The sequence below is a fragment of the Bos javanicus genome, chromosome 6, assembly GCF_032452875.1.
Source record: "Bos javanicus breed banteng chromosome 6, ARS-OSU_banteng_1.0, whole genome shotgun sequence".
NCBI classification, from domain to species: Eukaryota; Metazoa; Chordata; class Mammalia; order Artiodactyla; family Bovidae; genus Bos; species Bos javanicus.
This window is the reverse complement of record NC_083873.1, coordinates 19,661,837-19,680,481: the sequence shown is the minus strand read 5'-3', so window position 1 is coordinate 19,680,481 and position 18,645 is coordinate 19,661,837. Positions and strand designations below refer to the sequence as shown.

At 39.4% G+C, this 18,645-nt stretch overlaps 1 protein-coding gene across 2 annotated transcripts in view; it reads left to right on the top strand.

Moving 5' to 3' along the window:
- The window catches only part of GSTCD (glutathione S-transferase C-terminal domain containing), a 155,985-nt gene extending 139,529 nt beyond the window's left edge, over positions 1-16,456 (top strand). For both annotated transcript variants that reach the window (XM_061419470.1, XM_061419471.1), the window contains exons 11-12: positions 3,842-3,911; positions 8,014-16,456. In XM_061419470.1, the coding sequence (XP_061275454.1) occupies positions 3,842-3,911; positions 8,014-8,150 (207 nt within the window). In that variant the 3' untranslated portion in view covers positions 8,151-16,456. The remainder of the gene's footprint in view (positions 1-3,841; positions 3,912-8,013) is intronic.
- Positions 16,457-18,645: the final 2,189 nt, after the last annotated feature.

Below are 18,645 nucleotides of genomic sequence, written 5' to 3'. Positions count from 1 at the left end.
AGGTTGCTTCCATATCCTGGCTATTGTAAACAGTACTGCGATGAACATTGGGATACACGTGTCTCTTTCGATTCTGGTTTCCTCAGTGTGTCAGCCAAGCAGTGGGATTGCTGGGTCGAACACACTATCATACATGGGGTCGCAAAGAGTTGGACACGACTGAGCGACTGAACTGAACTAAACTGAACACTATCATACAAGGAAACTTTTAAAAGATCTAGATGTTTTGCTCATATACTTTTTATCCCTTCTTTATATTTTCTCTCTCAAATTTCTAATGGAGTATATAATCTACTTACACTTGAATCACTCATGAGCATCTAACACAGATTTTTTTTTTCTTTTTGGCCAGTCAAGATTAATCTTCAAGTAGCTGACAAGATTTGCAAAAAGTCTGAGAGTTGACCCTACTCAGAGGCTAACAAGTTGGCCTGGCACAGTTTTCATGGATGCTAGCAGAAGATAGGAAACCCCTGAGTCAGAGGCAAAGGGCAGTATTGCTCAGAGCAGTAGGAGTAGCTGGACTGTCATCAGTTTCACAGTGACTCCCTGAGCCCCCGTTCCCACAGGGCGGCACAGAAAGGGCCAGGTGACACCTACATGTACAGTGAATTGCATTATAAGGAGGAAACCTGAGCTAGGAAACCCGAATGTTTTAAGATGTAATCTTTAAGTAAGCATGCCTCCCCTTTTCTGCAGAGGGAGAGAGGGGAATTTCCAAGTCTGTATAGTTTCCAGGACTGTTCACTTTGAAAGGATTATCTGGAACAGAGGCACATTTTTTCTGTAAAAGGTAGTAAATACTTTAGGCTTTGCTGGGCACTTGGAAATCTCCCACATATTCTACATCCTCCTTGTCATTGTTGTTACTGGTATACAACTCTTTGAAAGTGTGAAAACCCTTCTTAATTTGCAAGCCATACAAAAACAGTTCATAGACTGAGTTTGGCCAATGGGCCAGACATAGTTTGCCAGTTCCTGGTCTGGAACAAAGACAGTGCCTCTTCTCATAAGATGTAAAGAAACACAAGAGACCCACAGAGAACTGTCTTCCAGCAAGAGTCAGAACATTGCACAGTTTTGAGTCACCAGTCTGAGCAAAACAGTTTGCAGCTTTCTGACCATCACTATGAACTAATTAATTGATCAGTGATGTTGATGTAATACAATCTAAGAAATGGTGATTTTGAGAGAAATATACAAATAATCCCATTAAAAGCTAATAAATTAGTCTGTATTCTTGGTTTGGTTAATTCCACTTCTTGCACAGACTCACTAAAAATATGCAATCTCAGTCTCATTTTATATACCAGCCCCTGCTTTCTAGGAATTTTACCTTCTTCCCCTTCCAACAGAGAAACTGTGAGATAAAGTAACCTAAAAATGCTCATTTCTTCCACCTTGGCCTCTATGTCTCCCTCACCTCTACTTTGCAACTCTTAAACACCCGTCTCTAGTTCTGTCTCCTGCCTGCCTTCACCTCTCCCCCTTCCCCAGCTCTCCCACCCCCATCCATCCAAGTACGGAACTTGAGTGTTCACGCATTCATCCAGAACCAGAATTATTTCATCTTTGCTTACTGGGTTTAAAATCTTCATATTCTAGAGAACTATAGGTTTTTTGGGAAACATCAGGACCTCAGGGACTTTATTTTCATAATATTTAAAACACCTCATCTTTTTTGCCAAAGGCCTTAAAATAAAAAATGAACTGAAAAATAAACAAAGAACAAACACTAGAGCCTTGCTTGAATCCCTCCTCTTCGATGCTAAGTGAAAAACCTAGGGTGCCACAGCCTCATTGTCTGGGAAAAGAAATCTAACATTTCTGGAGTCAGAAGGCACAGGGCACCCAGGCACTTCAGAGAACATAAAACTCCCTGGTACCCCAGTTCTGTTTATTTCCTCTTCCTCCAACACCCCAAATCTGCTTGGCCACCCCACCTGCCCTTTGAGTATCTTTTAAGTGTGAATGCACTATGAAGTTTTAAACCTCTTGCATGCTGCTGCAAGATGATATCTCAGTATTTCTTAACCATGGCAGGTGGGTGGAAGGCAGAACCAAATGGACTTAGTGCCCTATTATCTTGAGAGTCACTTTGGAAGTGTTTTTCTCCACAGTCCAATTTAACCAGCAAACCCTTACTGAGTACCTCCTATGTGCCTTCCCCTTTCAGAATTTTACTTCTACTGGGAAGAACACATACACAGGTAATTCCAATAAAATATGGTGAGACTTATCAGGACAAGGGAAACGAACCTCATATGAGGTTCTGATTGTTGCAACATCATCTTTACTTAAAGTGAATCTTAATTTATAAACATGTGGACAAAGGGCAGGCTTTGCATTGACTTTTCTTCCAATTATAGAGTTATAAGCTTTTCTTCTTCCCCTTTGTTTATGCCAGTTCGCAGGACCTTAATAAAAGTTATTCATTTGAATCATTTTATTAGTATCGGGCTTCCCTCATGGTTCAGTTGGTAAAGAATCTGCCTGCAATGCAGGAGACCCGGGTTCAATTCCTGGGTCGGGAAGATCCCCTGTAGAAGGAAATGGCAACCCACTCCAGTATTCTTGCCTGGAAAATCCCATGGACAGAGAAGCCTGATGGGTTACACTCCATGGGGTCACAAGAGTCAGACACGACTTAGCGACTAAACCACCACCCATTACCACTAAATTTTATAGTGAGCATTAAAGTGTTTTTGTTTTTTAATGTGTAAAAGTTGAGACAAAAGTAACCCTTCAAAAAGAAACAGCATCTCACAAAAACGTATTTAATAAGTTAATCAGAATAACCCTTTAGAAAAAAATGAGTCCTCAAATTGAATGTCCAAAAACCCAAGGAGACAAATGATAGATCTGAGTGTAGCGAGTTTGCTAAACTGTCAGGTAAGATCATTTACACACTTGGAAACCACAGCTGCTCGGAATGAACAGTTGTCATGGGAACACTGCAGTTATCTTAGCTCCTAATCACTCACCTTTGTGTAGTTGCAGATTTAAGAGTGCAGGGCAGACCCTTCCCCTCTCTGTCCCTTTAAAGCCTTGTTCTTCAGTAAGGTAATCTTTCCTAAAATTGTGAAGCAAAAGCAATAATGTCCCTTCCGTTCTTTTCAGTCCCCTTTACAGTCTATGTACAGTGCATCTGCGTGCCTGAGTGGGTTGCCACGCCTTCCTCCAGGGGATCTATCCTCCTCCAGGGATCAAACCAGCATCTCATGTCTTCCGCGTTGGCAGGCGGGTTCTTTACCACTAGTGCCGCCTGGGAGGTGCTAAGCACATCTATGTGCATCTAAATAGATGCACTTCCTGCAGCCTCTGGAGTGAGTGAGAGGAGGGTGAGCCAGCCTCCTTTCCTCTGAAGGGACTGACTGGACAGAAGGGTACAGCACTGTGCCGGGACGTGGGAGAACTGCAGAGGCCACAGCCATGATCTTCTCGAGTACTTCCTTTCCTTCTTGTAGTGGAGGAAAAGCCACTTAGAATGTCTTCCTGGAGCCATGTTCCTGAGACTCAAATTTTATTAAAAGGGAAATATAAGTGACTTTTAGGTCTTTGAGTTTAACACACTATAACCACAAATTGTAACCATATTTTGGCTAAAAGCAGCAGGTTAAAGAGCCCTGAGGACCTTCCATGCATCTGTTCTTAAGAACTACATCTGAAGACCACTCTACTTAAAGGGAGAAAAATTATTGAGTGCTGTTTTCTGAAAATGCGATCTGTGCAGCACTTTATTTAATTAAGCGATGTAGAGTTCCAGAAAAATAAGTGAATTTTTTTTTTAACTTTAAAGAAGATTTTTTTAAAAGCCACATTCTATTGCTTTTTCTTTCAGGAACACATGATTCTATGCAGATTTGCAGACCAGACAGCTGTCCAGCTTCCACCCCAGCGAAGGCTCATAGGTATGGGTTTTCCCAGAGCAGCTGTTGCGTAGATTATGTCCACGATGCCTAGGAATGAATGAACCAACGCTATACGGGAAAGTGGGAAGCCACTGCATGGTCCATTTATCAGTGAGACACTCAAGTTGTTTTTCCCAGAAAAAAAATCCAACTTGAAAAGAGCTCTAACTATAAGAATATTTTATCCCATTTTTTGTTAATATTAATACTTCCAAATGTATTTTCAGTGTTCATATGTTGAGTAGATTTATGTTAAATATTTTTCTTACTGTTACAAACAAACTGAAGAATCTCTCAAAAGCCATAGAAGAAAATACTAAAGATGGAAAAATCAACTATGCGTACCAAAATTGATGTATTACAAAATGTATAAACAAGGATGATAATGTTTTCTTTCACAGAAAATATATACTCGTATAATATTAATCATAGACCAATTTATTTGACATTTATAATATTAAACATTACCTAACTTGGAAGAAAAATAGTATTTCAAGTTTAAGTAATGAATTTATCCAAGACTTTGCTTTAGAAAGAGAAATCATGTTTAGAAAGATAATAGCAGCTAACAGGAGAAGGTAATGGCACCCCAGTCCAATCCTCTTGCCTGGAAAATCCCATGGATGGAGGAGCCTTGTAGGCTGCAGTCCATGGGGTCGCTAGGAGTCGGACACGACTGAGCGACTTCACTTTCCCTTTTCACTTTCATGCATTGGAGAAGAAAATGGCAACCCACTCCAGTGTTCTTGTCTAGAGAATCCCAGGGACGGGGGAGCCTGGTGGGCTGCTGTCTATGGGGTCGCACAGAGTCAGACACGACTGAAGTGACGCAGCAGCAGCTAATAGCTATTGCACATTTTAGCTTAGCTAAATGTCCTCCACCCACTATCTCAGTAAATTCTTATAAAAATACATGTGGAATATGTGCTGTTTTTTCACATTTTACAGGTAGGAGAATGGGGCAAAATCTTGCCCAGGACTGGTAGATGGTGAAGCCACACTGTAAACCCAATTTATTTGATTCTAGACTTAAAGCTCCATTTCTGCAGTGACCATCAGTGACAGAGTGACATTACTGGAAGGTTAGGTTCCAAAATTAGGGCTTAACATGATCAAATGGAGTCAAAACTAATCTTAAAAATGATTCAAAAGGCCGCCCATTGAAGACTGTCATGATGGAGCAGAAAACGGATTGCTGATTCTTTGGCCCAGCGCTGGGTGTAGTAATTAGCTTGCATTCAGAGACCACATTGTACGTGAAATAGTTATCTGTAAACTCTAAAGTCCAAGTCAGCATAGCTGTATCATCATGGTTGGAGAGGCATTTGAGACCTGAGCCTGAAGGGACAAGAGATTTCATTCTTTGTCTCACACTCTAGGGCGTGAACATACGGAAGAAGCTTGTAATCTCCCTCTTTGATTATTTTTCCTTCTTCCTCTTTTTCCCATCCTCACATTTTGAGTAGCTGAATGCATATTTAAATGCAGTCAAATATATATATATATATATATCTGCTAAGTCACTTCAGTTGTGTCCGACTCTGTGCGACCCCATAGACGGCAGCCCACCAGGCTCCCCCACCCCTGGGACTCTCCAGGCAAGAACACTGGAGTGGGTTGCCATTTCCTTCTCCAATGCATGAAAGTGAAAAGTGAAAGTGAAGTCGCTCAGTCGTGTCCTACTCTTGGCAACCCCATGGACTGCAGCCCACCAGGCTTCTCCATCCATGGGATTTTCCAGGCCAGAGTACTGGAGTGGGGTGCCATTGCCCTCTCCATATATATATATATATATATACACACACACACACACATATATATGTGTATATATATATATAGAGAGAGAGAGATACCATTTATACATATATATCAAGTTACATTTGCTACAACTCCACTAGACTCAATGAAAGAATAATTGGTGTGGTGGGTGGGGGTGTACCTGTTGATGTTTTAGGCATCAAATGAGAAGGGAGTGGCTGGAAGGGAAATTGCTGGAGTTGAGGAAGAGCCTTTGGCAAGATTGCTGGCATGAAGGCAGGGAAAGTCAGGTTCAAAGTCACTGACTCCATCAATTCTACATCTCTTCTTGGCACAAGCCATAGTTTTGTTCCGTAAACATTTGAGGAAGCTCCCCAGACCCTAAAAGGTAGACTACCAACATCTGAATTTCAGTTGTGAAGACACTTCTTCAACATGTAAAAACAAGAGACTCTTCCATGTAATGCAAAAGGAAAAATTATCCAGACTGGGATCAAAGCCAAGGGTAAATGAGCTGCAGTGTAAACCTAGGGTGGGTACTGAAGGAATGCAGAGCATCCCTTTCTGACAGAGAATGTTTCATTTTAAATTGAAGGGTAGGTGGGGTGGAGGGGGACACATTTACAGATGTCTTAAAGGAGGAACAATATTTTAAGGAAAAAAAAGAATTGACAGCCATGCAGCTGTTGATGAAGGGGCCATTTAGCCTAAATGGAATTCTAGACATCTCTTTTTATAACATTTCCATCACAGTCCATCCTTTATGGCATGGGGCCTTTTAAGAGAAATATACAAAATATTTTGAATCTTTCGTTGTCAGTTTCTTAGCTACTGATTTTGTTGCAGGAAGGGGGACCCCTTCCAGGGCCCGAAACTGGGCTCTTGTCTAGCACTCGGAAATGAATTGTCCGAGGAGACACATGTGCTGACAAAGCAAGAGATCCTATTGGGAAACAGCACCCGGGTGGAGAGCAGCAGGGTAAGGGAACCCAGGAGAACTGCTCTGCCACGTGGCTCGCAGTCTCCGGTTTTTTGGTGATGGGATTAGTTTCCGGGTTGTCTTTGGCCAATCGTTCTAATTCAGAGTCTTTCCTGGTGGCGCACGCATCACTCAGCCAAGATGGATGCTAGCAAGAGGGATTCTGGGAAGTGGACGGACACACGCGGTGTCTCCTTTCGACCTTTCCCGAACTCTTCCAGGTGGTGGTGGCTTATTAGTTCCGTATTCCTTACCAGGATCTCCCGTCATAAAACAACTCATGCAAATGGTTACTATGGTGCCTGGCCAGGGCGGGCGGTTTCAATCAGTGTGCTTCCCCTAACAATTTCACCTTCCTCTGTTTTTCTGGGCGGATTCATGTCTTCCACAGAAGAACTTTTCTATTTCAGTTTTGCCTTCACTTCTAAGGCTGTTTTAGCTTAGCAATTTCTACGGTCATTCAAACAAATCATTTTAAAATGATGCATAGGCCTTATTATAATTGTTGAGGAAAAAATGGAGTGAAGTTCCGCATAGTCAATAACCTTTTTTTCCAAGATGATGAAAAGTTTATATATTGAATTTAAAGAAATGGAAAGTATAAAAGCAAACCTTAGCTTTGAATGTATTCAACCTCAAATCAGTCCGTTGTTTTTTTTTTTTCCCCTAGCTACTTTGAAATAGAAGTTTGCATTTGCCAAAGGACACAAAATAACTGCTTTACTTGCCAGTCAGGTTTCCTTTTTTGTTTTCCAAGATTAAAAAGAAAATTGAATACCACTGTTTCATAGGGGTGTGGACACTCCATTAAATTAAGATAATATTACACTCAGCATTACACATCCACCTGAAATAATCAACACACAATTGAGAATTTTCTCAAATATATTCTATTTCTCATTTCTTCATTGTATCCTGAAAACTCCAACTGCAAAATATAATATGTCTTCGAAGTGTCCCTTTGTCTGGATGTTATTTTGGACATTCTTAAAGACAGATTTTTCTTTTTCTACAATATGGCAGATAATGTCTTTTCATAGAGGGTGAAGAGAAAAGGTCTTAACATGGATTTTTACCAAAGTGGGGAATTTGTAGTTTTTTTATTTGAGATTTATTTATAAATACATCTTAAAAGATTAATGTTGTTTAAATTACTAGCAGCAATAAATCTGTGAAATTGTCTTATATTTGTTATTGTCTTCTCTCCATACTGATCAAGAATTAAATTGAAAGAGACCAAACAGGATGTGGGGGCAAACATCATTGTACATAATAGATTTTGTCATTGTGTAGAGCCCCTTAAACAGACTGACTCTGCACTGTTAGCTGAAGGGCATCTCATGATACCATTTTTACATATTTCAGGAAAACAGTGCATGTGCCTGGTGGACCTGGATCGAGCAAGAGCTGCAGAAGAACATGGCTTCTCTGTTCAAGTGATATCCATGGAGCCAGAGAGCTGCTCTCCCAAAAATAACATGATCGTGGGAGTCCCCATTTAGAGCAAGATATTCACATTTGATGTTTTGCCATCCCTCTCCGTGATAAAAGCCCGGTGGCATTCAGGAGAGTCTTAGCATAACTAGGAAACAGCAGTAGCCATCTTGATCCTATTGTGCTCAGGAAAGAACCCAGCAGGAAAGTCTTAGAAGAGGGCTGCCTGCGAAGCATCACAAATGCTCTTGTAATGTGTGATTAAAGGACTGCTGATTTTCATAGTGAGAATCCTCTGAAGTCTCAGCTGCTGGCAGAGTGATACTCAGGAGAGGAGGTTCCATCACTGGAATAACAATTTCCTTCTCATCTCACAGCTTTTCTGATCTTGCCAGTGTGGTATTCAGTGCAAAATAGTGTACTCACACTCTTATAATCATTTAGAGATTCAAATGGAGACCAAAACTTGACTCGGTGGGTTTTTTTGTTTTTTATATTTTTAGCAATTGTACTTTTTAAATAATTTTTTTTCAAAAACCCAGGCAGATAGTTACAGTATGCTTGTATTTTTAAGCTGGGGTGAGTTGGACTTCTATATCATTTCATGTACTCCTTTTAAATATACTTCTCATAAATTACCAAATGAGATCATTGCTGGTTCAAACAATTTACATGAAGATATTATAAAATAATTTTGGTAAATTTCCCATTACAAGAACATGTAATTGGGACTTAAATTCTAACTAATTAGTCAGTACATTGATTTATTAATTCAAGTCAATAAATAATTATTGCAGATCCATTAATTTCAAGATGCTGGCCTAGGTTCTTCTAAGGATATAAAGATGAGTTGCAGGAGACACAGTGCCTTGCCTGTAGAAGTAAATCATGATTCAAAAGAAAGGTTCATGAATGAAGTTCTTTATATCGTAATGTAATGTGTGGTCCCAGGATTTGTTTTTCAGATACCAATCATTTTTTATTAATTTTTTTGGGGGGGTAAAACTTACTGAGTATAACTTGGAGGTAGAAGTAATAGAGTACAGAGGCTTATTTGAGTAATTCTCCCCACTCAAATTGTTCTTATTCCACCAGCCAGAGTTTTTAAAACCAGCTGCCATGTCCTTTCTCACATGCTGCTGATTATTTTTTTTACATGTCCTGAGTATTCCACTTGAGATAAAATTTATTTCATAGATTTTGATGTTTTCAACCCCTGTCCCCTATATGACACGTATCATGATAAGAAAGGGCTTTAATAAATAACTATTTCATTACTGTGGATTAAAACACAGGAATAATTTATCACAGGGACAGGGGTTTGAACTCTTGCTTTCTAGGCTAAAATTAAATTAAAAAAGCAACCATCAGCCCTAAGTATCTTAGTCATTTGCACCGGTAAACATACCATGCTCTTTTATCCTAGAATGTCTTTTTTTAAATTGAGGTATAATTACAGACAATAAAATAACAGATTTTAAGTATTCTTACTTAAGTATAGTTAATACAGTTTGTGCAACCACCACCAGAAATAAGATATAATGGATTTCTGTCAGCCCAAAAATTCTCTCATCTGCTTTCTGTCCGATTTCCCCCACCCCAAAGGCAACCACTCTCTGATTTCTATCATCCTACATTTGTTTTGCCTATGTTTGTCCTTCATGTAAATGAAATCATTTAGTATACTGTCTTTTGTGTCTGGCTTCTTTTGCTCAACATGGTATTTTTTGAGAAATATCCACTTTGTTGTGTGTATCAATGCTTTCTTTTTATTCCTAAGTGTTATTTCATTGTATAAATGTATCAATGTGTTTATGCATTCTCCTATTTGTATTTATATGGATTGTTTTCACTTTGAGGATGTTATGAATAAGGTCTATGAATATGCTTCTACAAGCCTTTATGTAGACATATATTTTCCTCTCTCTTGGATAAATACCCCATAGTAGAATTGCTGGGTTGCTGAGGAAGTGAATGTCAATTGCCAAACAATTTTCCAAAGTGGTTGTACCATTTTAAATATGTTCCCACCAGCAATGTATAAAGGCTCTAGTTCTCCACATCCTCACCAACTTTTGATGTTGTCAGTTTTTTAAATTTTTACCACTGTGCTGCTGCTGCTGCTAAGTCGCTTCAGTTGTGTCCGACTCTGTGCGACCCCATAGATGGCAGCCCACCAGGCTCCCCCGTCCCTGGGATTCTCCAGGCAAGAACACTGGAGTGGGTTGCCATTTCCTTCTCCAATGCATGAAAGTAAAAAAGTGAAAGTGAAGTCTCTCTGTCGTGTCCGACTCTTAGCGACCCCATGGACTGCAGCCTACCAGGCTCCTCCATCCATGGGATTTTCCAGGCAAGAGTACTGGAGTGGGGTGCCATTGCTTTCTCTGCTCTAGTGGATGTGAAATGATATCTCATCGTGGTTTTAATTTTCATTTCTCTGATAACTGGCATGTGAAGTATCATTTCTAAAGAGTCTTCTCAAGTCTTTTGCTCATTTTTTAAACAGGTAATTTGGGGTTTTTTAATTATCATGTATTCTGAATTTGAGTCTTTTTGTCATATATTGAGACTATTTTTCCCAGTCTGTGGCTTACTTACTCATTTTCATAATGAATGTTTCAATTTTTAATAAGCCTAATTTATCTGTATTTTCCTTTTATAGTTAATATTTTCTGTGTCCTCTCTAATAAATCTTTACTTATCCTAAGATTATAAAAATTATTCCTGTGTTTTCTTATAGAAACTTTATGGTTCCAGCTTTTTATATTTAGGTCTGTGATTCATCTCAAATCAATATTCACTTACACAGGTAGGCTTTGAGGAACATACAGTTGTTTCAGTGGCATTTGTTTAAAAACCTTTCCTTATTGACTTTACTTGGCACTTCAGTTGAAAATCAGCTGATGTATATGTATGCATCTGTTTCTAAATTCTCTAGTCTGTTCCATTAATCTGTTCGATTACTGGAGCTTTATAGTAAGTCTTGACATTAGATAGCTTGTCTTCCAATTTTTTTTACTTTCCAGATTATTTTGTCTGTTCTAAATCCATTGTTTTTCCATATAAATTTTTAATTGGCTTATCAGTTTATTTTAAAAGCAAAAGGCCTGCTGAGATTTTTGGTGTTGCCTAGAATCTTTAGATCAATTTAGGGAAAATGAACATATTAACAATATTGAATCTTACAATCCATGAATATAACGTGCCTTTCCATGCATTTTGATCTTCTTTAATAACTCCCAGCAGTATTTTGTAATTTTCAGTGTAGATGCTTTGTTTATTACTATTTGATATCAATAGTTTTGATGCTGTCACCTTGAGGTTTTCCAGCTGGGATGGCTGAGGCCAGTCCTAGACATGGGTATTAACAATTGCCCTTGGATCATGATTTTTCTGTGTAAATTCTTGCCAGGATTTCTTCTCAGCCAGAGCAAATAAAAAGAGTTGGATGCAGGCAACAGGAAGGCTGTTGCAGTGACAGCAATCTGAGTAAGTGACCTGGTCTCACCCCTACCTCCGTCCATCAAAAATAATGCTACTCCTCACTAATTTATCTCCTGCCATGGTGGTAATATTAGAAGCCAGAGCTTAATGTTTATTGACTTTTGAGCCTGGCCCAGAGAAGCAGGGATATAATTATTAATGACTAAACAACCTTATCTTATTTAAGGAGACAAATTTCAGTTCTATTAGAAAACAGTATTTTCAGTCCATGCATGCAAAATGAAATGCATGTGATGATAATTATTTCACCTCCTTCTCAAGATTTTGGCTTCAAGTGCTGCCTACTCCATGGTTCCAGAAATTTGGCATTAATAGAACTTCCATATAGTGACACCTGTTTTCCTGTTGATTTTCACAATTAGAGATACAGTCCTGTGGAAGTAATGAAATCGTAATAAAACATACATTTTTTTAGGTACAATTTAAAAAAAAAGTAGTTTTGAATAGATTTTTGAAATTATACCAGAAATACATGTGTGTTGGGCAGAAACTAAAAGATGTGGTAAACAAAAAGAGGAAACACTTTAAGGTAACTGTTAATCCTGTATTATATTCCTTCCTAGACTTTGTTCTGCACACACACACACACACACAGATTTATTTAACACAATAAACTGTGGAAAATTCTTCAAGAGATGGGAATACCAGACCACCTGACCTGCCTCTTGAGAAATCTATATGGCAGGTCAGGAAGCAACAGTTAGAACTGAACATGGAACAACAGACTGGTTCCAAATAGGAAAAGGAGTACGTCAAAGCTGTATATTGTCACCCTGCTTATTTAACTTATATGCAGAGTACATCATGAGAAATGCTGGACTGGAAGAAGCACAAGCTAGAATCAAGATTGCCGGGAGAAATATCAATAACCTCAGATATGCAGATGACACCACCCTTACAGCAAAAAGTGAAGAGGAACTCAAAAGCCTCTTGATGAAAGTGAAAGTGGAGAGTGAAAGAGTTGGCTTAAAGCTCAACATTCAGAAAACTAAGATCATGACATCTGGTCCCATCACTTCATGGGAAATAGATGGGGAAACAGTGGAAACAGTGTCAGACTTCATTTTGGGGGGCTCCAAAATCACTACAGATGGTGACTGCAGCCATGAAATTAAAAGACACTTACTCCTTGGAAGGAAAGTTGTGACCAACCTAGATAGCATATTGAAAAGCAGAGACATTATTTGCCAACAAAAGTCCGTCTAGTCAAGGCTATGGTTTTTCCAGTGGTTGTGTATGGATGTGAGAGTTGGACTGTGAAGAAAGCTGAGTGCCGAAGAATTGATGCTTTTGAACTGTGGTGTTGGAGAAGACTCTTGAGAGTCCCTTGGACTGCAAGGAGATCCAACCAGTCCATTCTGAAGGAGATCAGCCTTGGGATTTCTTTGGAAGGAATGATGCTAAAGCTGAAACTCCAGTACTTTGGCCACGTCATGTGAAGAGTTGACTCATTGGAAAAGACTCTGATGCTGGGAGGGATTGGGGGCAGGAGGAGAAGGGGACAACAGAGGATGAGATGGCTAGATAATATGACCGACTTAATGGACATGAGTTTGAGTGAACTCCGGGAGTTGGTGATGGACAGGGAGGCCTGGCGTGCTGTGATTCATGGGGTCGCAAAGAGTCAGACACGACTGAGCGACTGAACTGAACTGAACTGAACTGAATACTGTATTTTGGAGAAGAAAATGGCAACCCACTCCAGCATTCTTTCCTGGGAAATCCCATGGACAGAGGAGCTAGGTGAGCTATCTCTTCATGGGGTCACAAAAGAATCAGACACAGCTTAGCAACTAAAAAACAACAATACTGTATTTGCTAGGTACTATTCTAAGCCCTTTACAAATACCTTAGTCTCTTTTTAAAGTCATTCAATCCTCATAATGACCCTCAAAGGTAGCCACCATTAGTAATCCCATCTTACAGAACTAAGACCAATGTTTCATAGTAAGAACAGACCTAGGTTTGAATTTAACCAGTAATTGGCAGAGATACTATTCAAATTCAGGCTCCTCAACAATCCTCTTAGGATTGGCTGAAACAACCTATGGTAACTAAATCCTTGTACCTTTTGAAGTTCTACACAAGAAAGATGTATTTTTTGCTTATACTACATATCCATCCAAGTTAGCGCTGACTACACTATCATGCCTGACCAAGCAGCCTCTACCAGGAACATGGCTAGTCTGGTGGCAAAGAAGAAAAGACATGGCCCACTATCAGCCCCCTACTAAAGATTCTGCTCAAGTCTCTTGTACTTCCCTTCCCTCAGTTTGTTGACTAATGCAAATTACATAGCCCCTCCTGAGTTTAAGGTGGGGAGATACATATATAAACCCTTTGGGGTGGAGGTTGCAGGTAATTTCAAACAATAATGTACCGTCAGCAATGTATTTGAAGGAGAAAGAGAAGAAAAGGAAAAGAAGGAAGGAAGGAAGAAGTAAACAAAGAAAAGGCCATTGCATCTTCCAGTTGAGAAAGTGTCTAAATCTGGTTGCAGCAAATTCGGGCTGCAACCCAAATTACTCTTTGTTGTGGTGTGTGGGCTTCTCGTTGCAGTAGCTGTCCTGTTGCAGAGCTTGGACTCTAGGCACAAGGGCTTCAGTAGTTGCAGCCCATGGGCTCAGTACTTGTAGTATTCAGGCTTAGTTGCTCCATGGCCTGTGGTATCTTCGGGGACCAGGGATTAAACCTGTATCCCCTGCATTGACAGGTGGATTCTCAACACTGGACGACCAGGGAAGTCCCTGGACTTTTCATACTTACTTTCAGAAAGGAATTTTCCAGAAAGAAACACTCAAAGGAGTTGTTTTTATTGTTGCCAAAGGTTGGAGAAATTTCTATTAAAAGGAGTTTCAGATTTGCAAATTCTGCCTCCTTTGTTAAAGTGCTTGATCTATATAATGCCAGGTATTCCTTCCGTAAGGTATGAGTTTACACACCTAGGAATGTAAGATTATATCCCTGTACCCTTAACTGGGGCTTCCCTTGTGGCTCAGTGGTAAAGAACCCACCTTCCAAGCAGGTTCAATCTCTGGTTTGGAGAAGTTCCCCTAGAGAAGGAAATGGCAACCTGCTCCCATATTTCTGCCTGGTAAGTCCCATGGACTGAGGAGCTTGGCAGGCTACGGTCCATGGGGTCACAAACAGTCAGACACGACTTAGCCATTAAACCACCACCACCACCCTTAACCAACATAGGTGTTATCAGAATTTTGTTTTAATCTTGGCCAATTTGATGGTCAAAATCCTATTTTCTTTTGATATTCATTCTTGACATTATTCACATAATTGCATACTCTTCATATGTTTACTGGCCATTTAAATTCTGCCTATTCATCAACTTATTCATTTAATCAACACATATGTTGACCTCTTGCATTAAGACCAAGTATTGTGTACATATTTCTGGCTCATTTTTTATCTAGTACCTTCATCTTTTACATAAAGATTAGTAAAGGTTTATTCTTTGTATATATTTATATATGTATTTATGAGGTTTTTTAAAATTTAAATTTATTTATTTTAATTGGAGGCTAATTACTTTACAATATTGTATTGGTTTTTCCATACATCAACATGAATCTGCCACAGGTGTACACGTGTTCCCCATCCTGAACCCCCTCCCTCCTCCCTCCCTGTACCATCCCTCTGGGTCATCCCAGTGCACCAGCCCCAAGCATCCTGTATCCTGCATCCAACCTGGACTGGCCATTCGTTTCTTATATGATATTATACATGTTTCAATGCCATTCTCCCAAATCATCCCACCCTCTCCCTCTCCCACAGAGTCCAAAAGACTGTTCTATACATCTGTGTTTCTTTTGCTGTCTCACATACAGGGTTATTGATACCATCTTTCTAAATTCCATATATATGTGTTAGTATATAGTATGAGTTTTATTTTTTAATTTTTATTGGAGTATAATTGATAAACAGTACAACAGACTGGTTCCAAATAGGAAAAGGAGTATGTCAAGGCTGTATATTGTCACCCTGCTTATTTAACTTATATGCAGAGTACATCATGAGAAATGCTGGACTGGAAGAAGCACAAGCTGGAATCAAGATTGCTGGGAGAAATATCAGTAACCTCAGATATGCAGATGACACCACCCTTATAGCAGAAAGTGAAGACAAGCTAAAGAGCCTCTTGATGAAAGTGAAAGTGGAGAGTAAAAAAGTTGGCTTAAAGCTCAACATTCAGAAAACGAAGATCATGGCATCTGGTCCCATCACTTCATGGGAAATAGATGGGGAAACAGTGGAAACAGTGTCAGGCTTTATTTTTGGGGGCTCCAAAATCACTGCAGATGTAATTGCAGCCATGAAATTAAAAGACGCTTACTCCTTGGAAGGAAAGTTATGACCAACCTAGATAATATATTAAAAAGCAGAGACATTACTTTGCCAACAAAGGTCTGTCTAGTCAAGGCTATGGTTTTTCCTGTGGTCATGTATGGATGTGAGAGTTGGATTGTAAAGAAGGCTGAGCGCCGAAGAATTGATGCTTTTGAACTGTGGTGTTGGAGAAGACTCTTGAGAGTCCCTTGGACTGCAAGGGGATCCAATCAGTCCATTCTAAAGGAGATCAGTCCTGGGTGTTCTTTGGAAGGAATGATGCTAAAGCTGAAACTCCAGTACTTTGGCCACTTCATGTGAAGAGTTGACTCATTGGAAAAGACTCTGATGCTGGGAGGGATTGGGGGCAGGAGGAGAAGGGGACGAGAGCGGATGAGATGGCTGGATGGCATCACTGACTCGGTGGACATGAGTTTGAGTGAACTCTGGGAGTTGGTGATGGACAGGGAGGCCTGGCGTGCTGCAATTCATGGGGTCGCAAAGAGTCGGAAATGACTGAGCGACTGAACTGAACTGAACTGAAAGGTTTATTTATGGATTAAGGACTTTTGTTAATTATATTGCAGTTTAAGTTGGCCTTTCCAGAGGAAGGAGTTGTGTCTGTTTTTGTTTAGTTATAAATTTTAAAATACACATTTGTTCATATATTGTCACTCTTGTGATTTCTGCTTAGAAAGATTTTTCACACACAGTGATTAAAAAAAAATACCTATATTTTTGATGTTCTAATTCTTAGTTTTTACATTTAAACTTTTACTCAGCAAGAATTTCTTTTGTGGGGGTAGTTTGAGGTAGAAATTCAATATTTCTTTTCATGTTATTAGTTACTTTTCCCCATACTATTATAAAAATCTAACTTTTTCCATTTATTCCAGATGCCTTTAGAATATTAAGTATGTGTTAGGCTTTCTTCATTTTTATTCTTTCCATTTGAATTCTAGTACCAGCCAGAATCACACTCGGTTTGACATCTAGCAAGGTAAGTTTTATCTTTGGTAGTAATTTAAAGGGTTTGTGACCTGAGACAGATAATGTGTGAACCTCTCCTGAAATTGCACCCCATGTTTCAAATGGACATGTGTTTTCCTAGTCTTTATTAGACTCTTAATTGGATTCTCTAAAGAATCCATGACCCCAAATAACATTATCACTGATCGAAAGGAAGCAAAAATGTAACAGAACTCAATGTTCTACCAGAAAGAATTAGCCAAATACTAAAATCTTTCTTCAATATTTACGATAAAAGAATCATTATTTGCTTTTCCTGACTTCTTTTTCATAGCTCTCTCAAGAAGCCAGGTTTTGTTCATTTGTATTTGTTTGTTTGCTTTTAGATCTAGTTAATCTGACCTAAACAACAACAGTTTATAATTAAGCAAGAAAACAAAATTCAGCAGCAAACAGAGGAGAATATTTACTGGATGACTAATCTACAGTGTCCTGAACATTTCTATAATGTGAGTCAGATACTGTGTTAGCTGCTGTCACTTTCTAGAAGGAAGCTCTCTGCCCAGCTAATCCACAGTGGCCTCTCCTGGTTACTCGCTTTCTCCATGGAATACGTTTGTGTATGTTTATCATGTGTCTCTCCGTAGAATTTAAGCTCCAAGCAGTCTGTTTTATCCACCATTACACTTTCAGTACTTAGTCCAATGTCAGGCACATAGTAGGAACTCAGTAACTGTTCACAGAATGAATAATATATTTTAATACCTTCCACGTGGCGTAAAAATACATATAAGGTTTTCCTTTACCATCTATAGACATATCCAGGCATCAGGCCTGCGGACTTTTCTTATTGTTTGGGCTTAATGTTGTTTTTATTTTGTTTTTTTTTCTTAAAACTCAATTAGCAAATCCAGTTCTAAAGAAGAGTAAGCAGTGACTGTTATTGCCTATGTCATCTGAATAGTTTTTATGCAGAAGTTACTGGTAAATTATTTTCCCTGCCTAAGGAGGAAAGGAAAAAGTGAATATGCTTAAGCTAAAGTGAGAAGAGAAAGTGTATTAGTTGCTCAGTCATCTCTGATTCTTTGTGATCTTGCTCCTCTGTCCATGGAATTCTCCAGGCAAGAATACTGGACCCAGGTTTCCTGCATTGCAGGCAGATTCTTTACCATCTGAGCCACCAGGGAAGCCCCTCAGAAAGGTTTCCCTGACCCGGAATCGAACCCAGGCCACGGCAGTGAGAGCACTGAATCCTAACCACTAGACCACCAGGGAGTGAGAAGAGAAGGTTCTCATAAATGTCAGTGGATGTTGACCATTATAAACCTGTCCCAGCCTAGAGCAAGATTCACACAAGGTGATGAGTAAATAGATGTTAAATCAGTGTTACTGAATGACCATTAAAAAAATAAAACCAGGGACCATGCAGTCTGTAGGAAGATAGTATTTCTGTGTCACCAGGGCTGCTTCAATGAGAAAAGAGTTGCTTACTTTTCACATGTCTGATGACTGGGCTCAAATCACAGATCAGTTCTCACCATCTGCCTGCATTTCAGTCAGAAGAGAAGAATATGCACAGCCTGGGAGTCCCACAGACTATTTTCCTTGTATGACGGTTCCTCCTTTGCATAAAATATAGCTTGCTCAATTATCTGAGAATAATAGATAGCCCAGTATAAGTTTGGAAAGCAGCACATACTTTATTGAGAACAGCAAAGTTCTCAGAATTAGGGAAAGTAAGCCAACTAG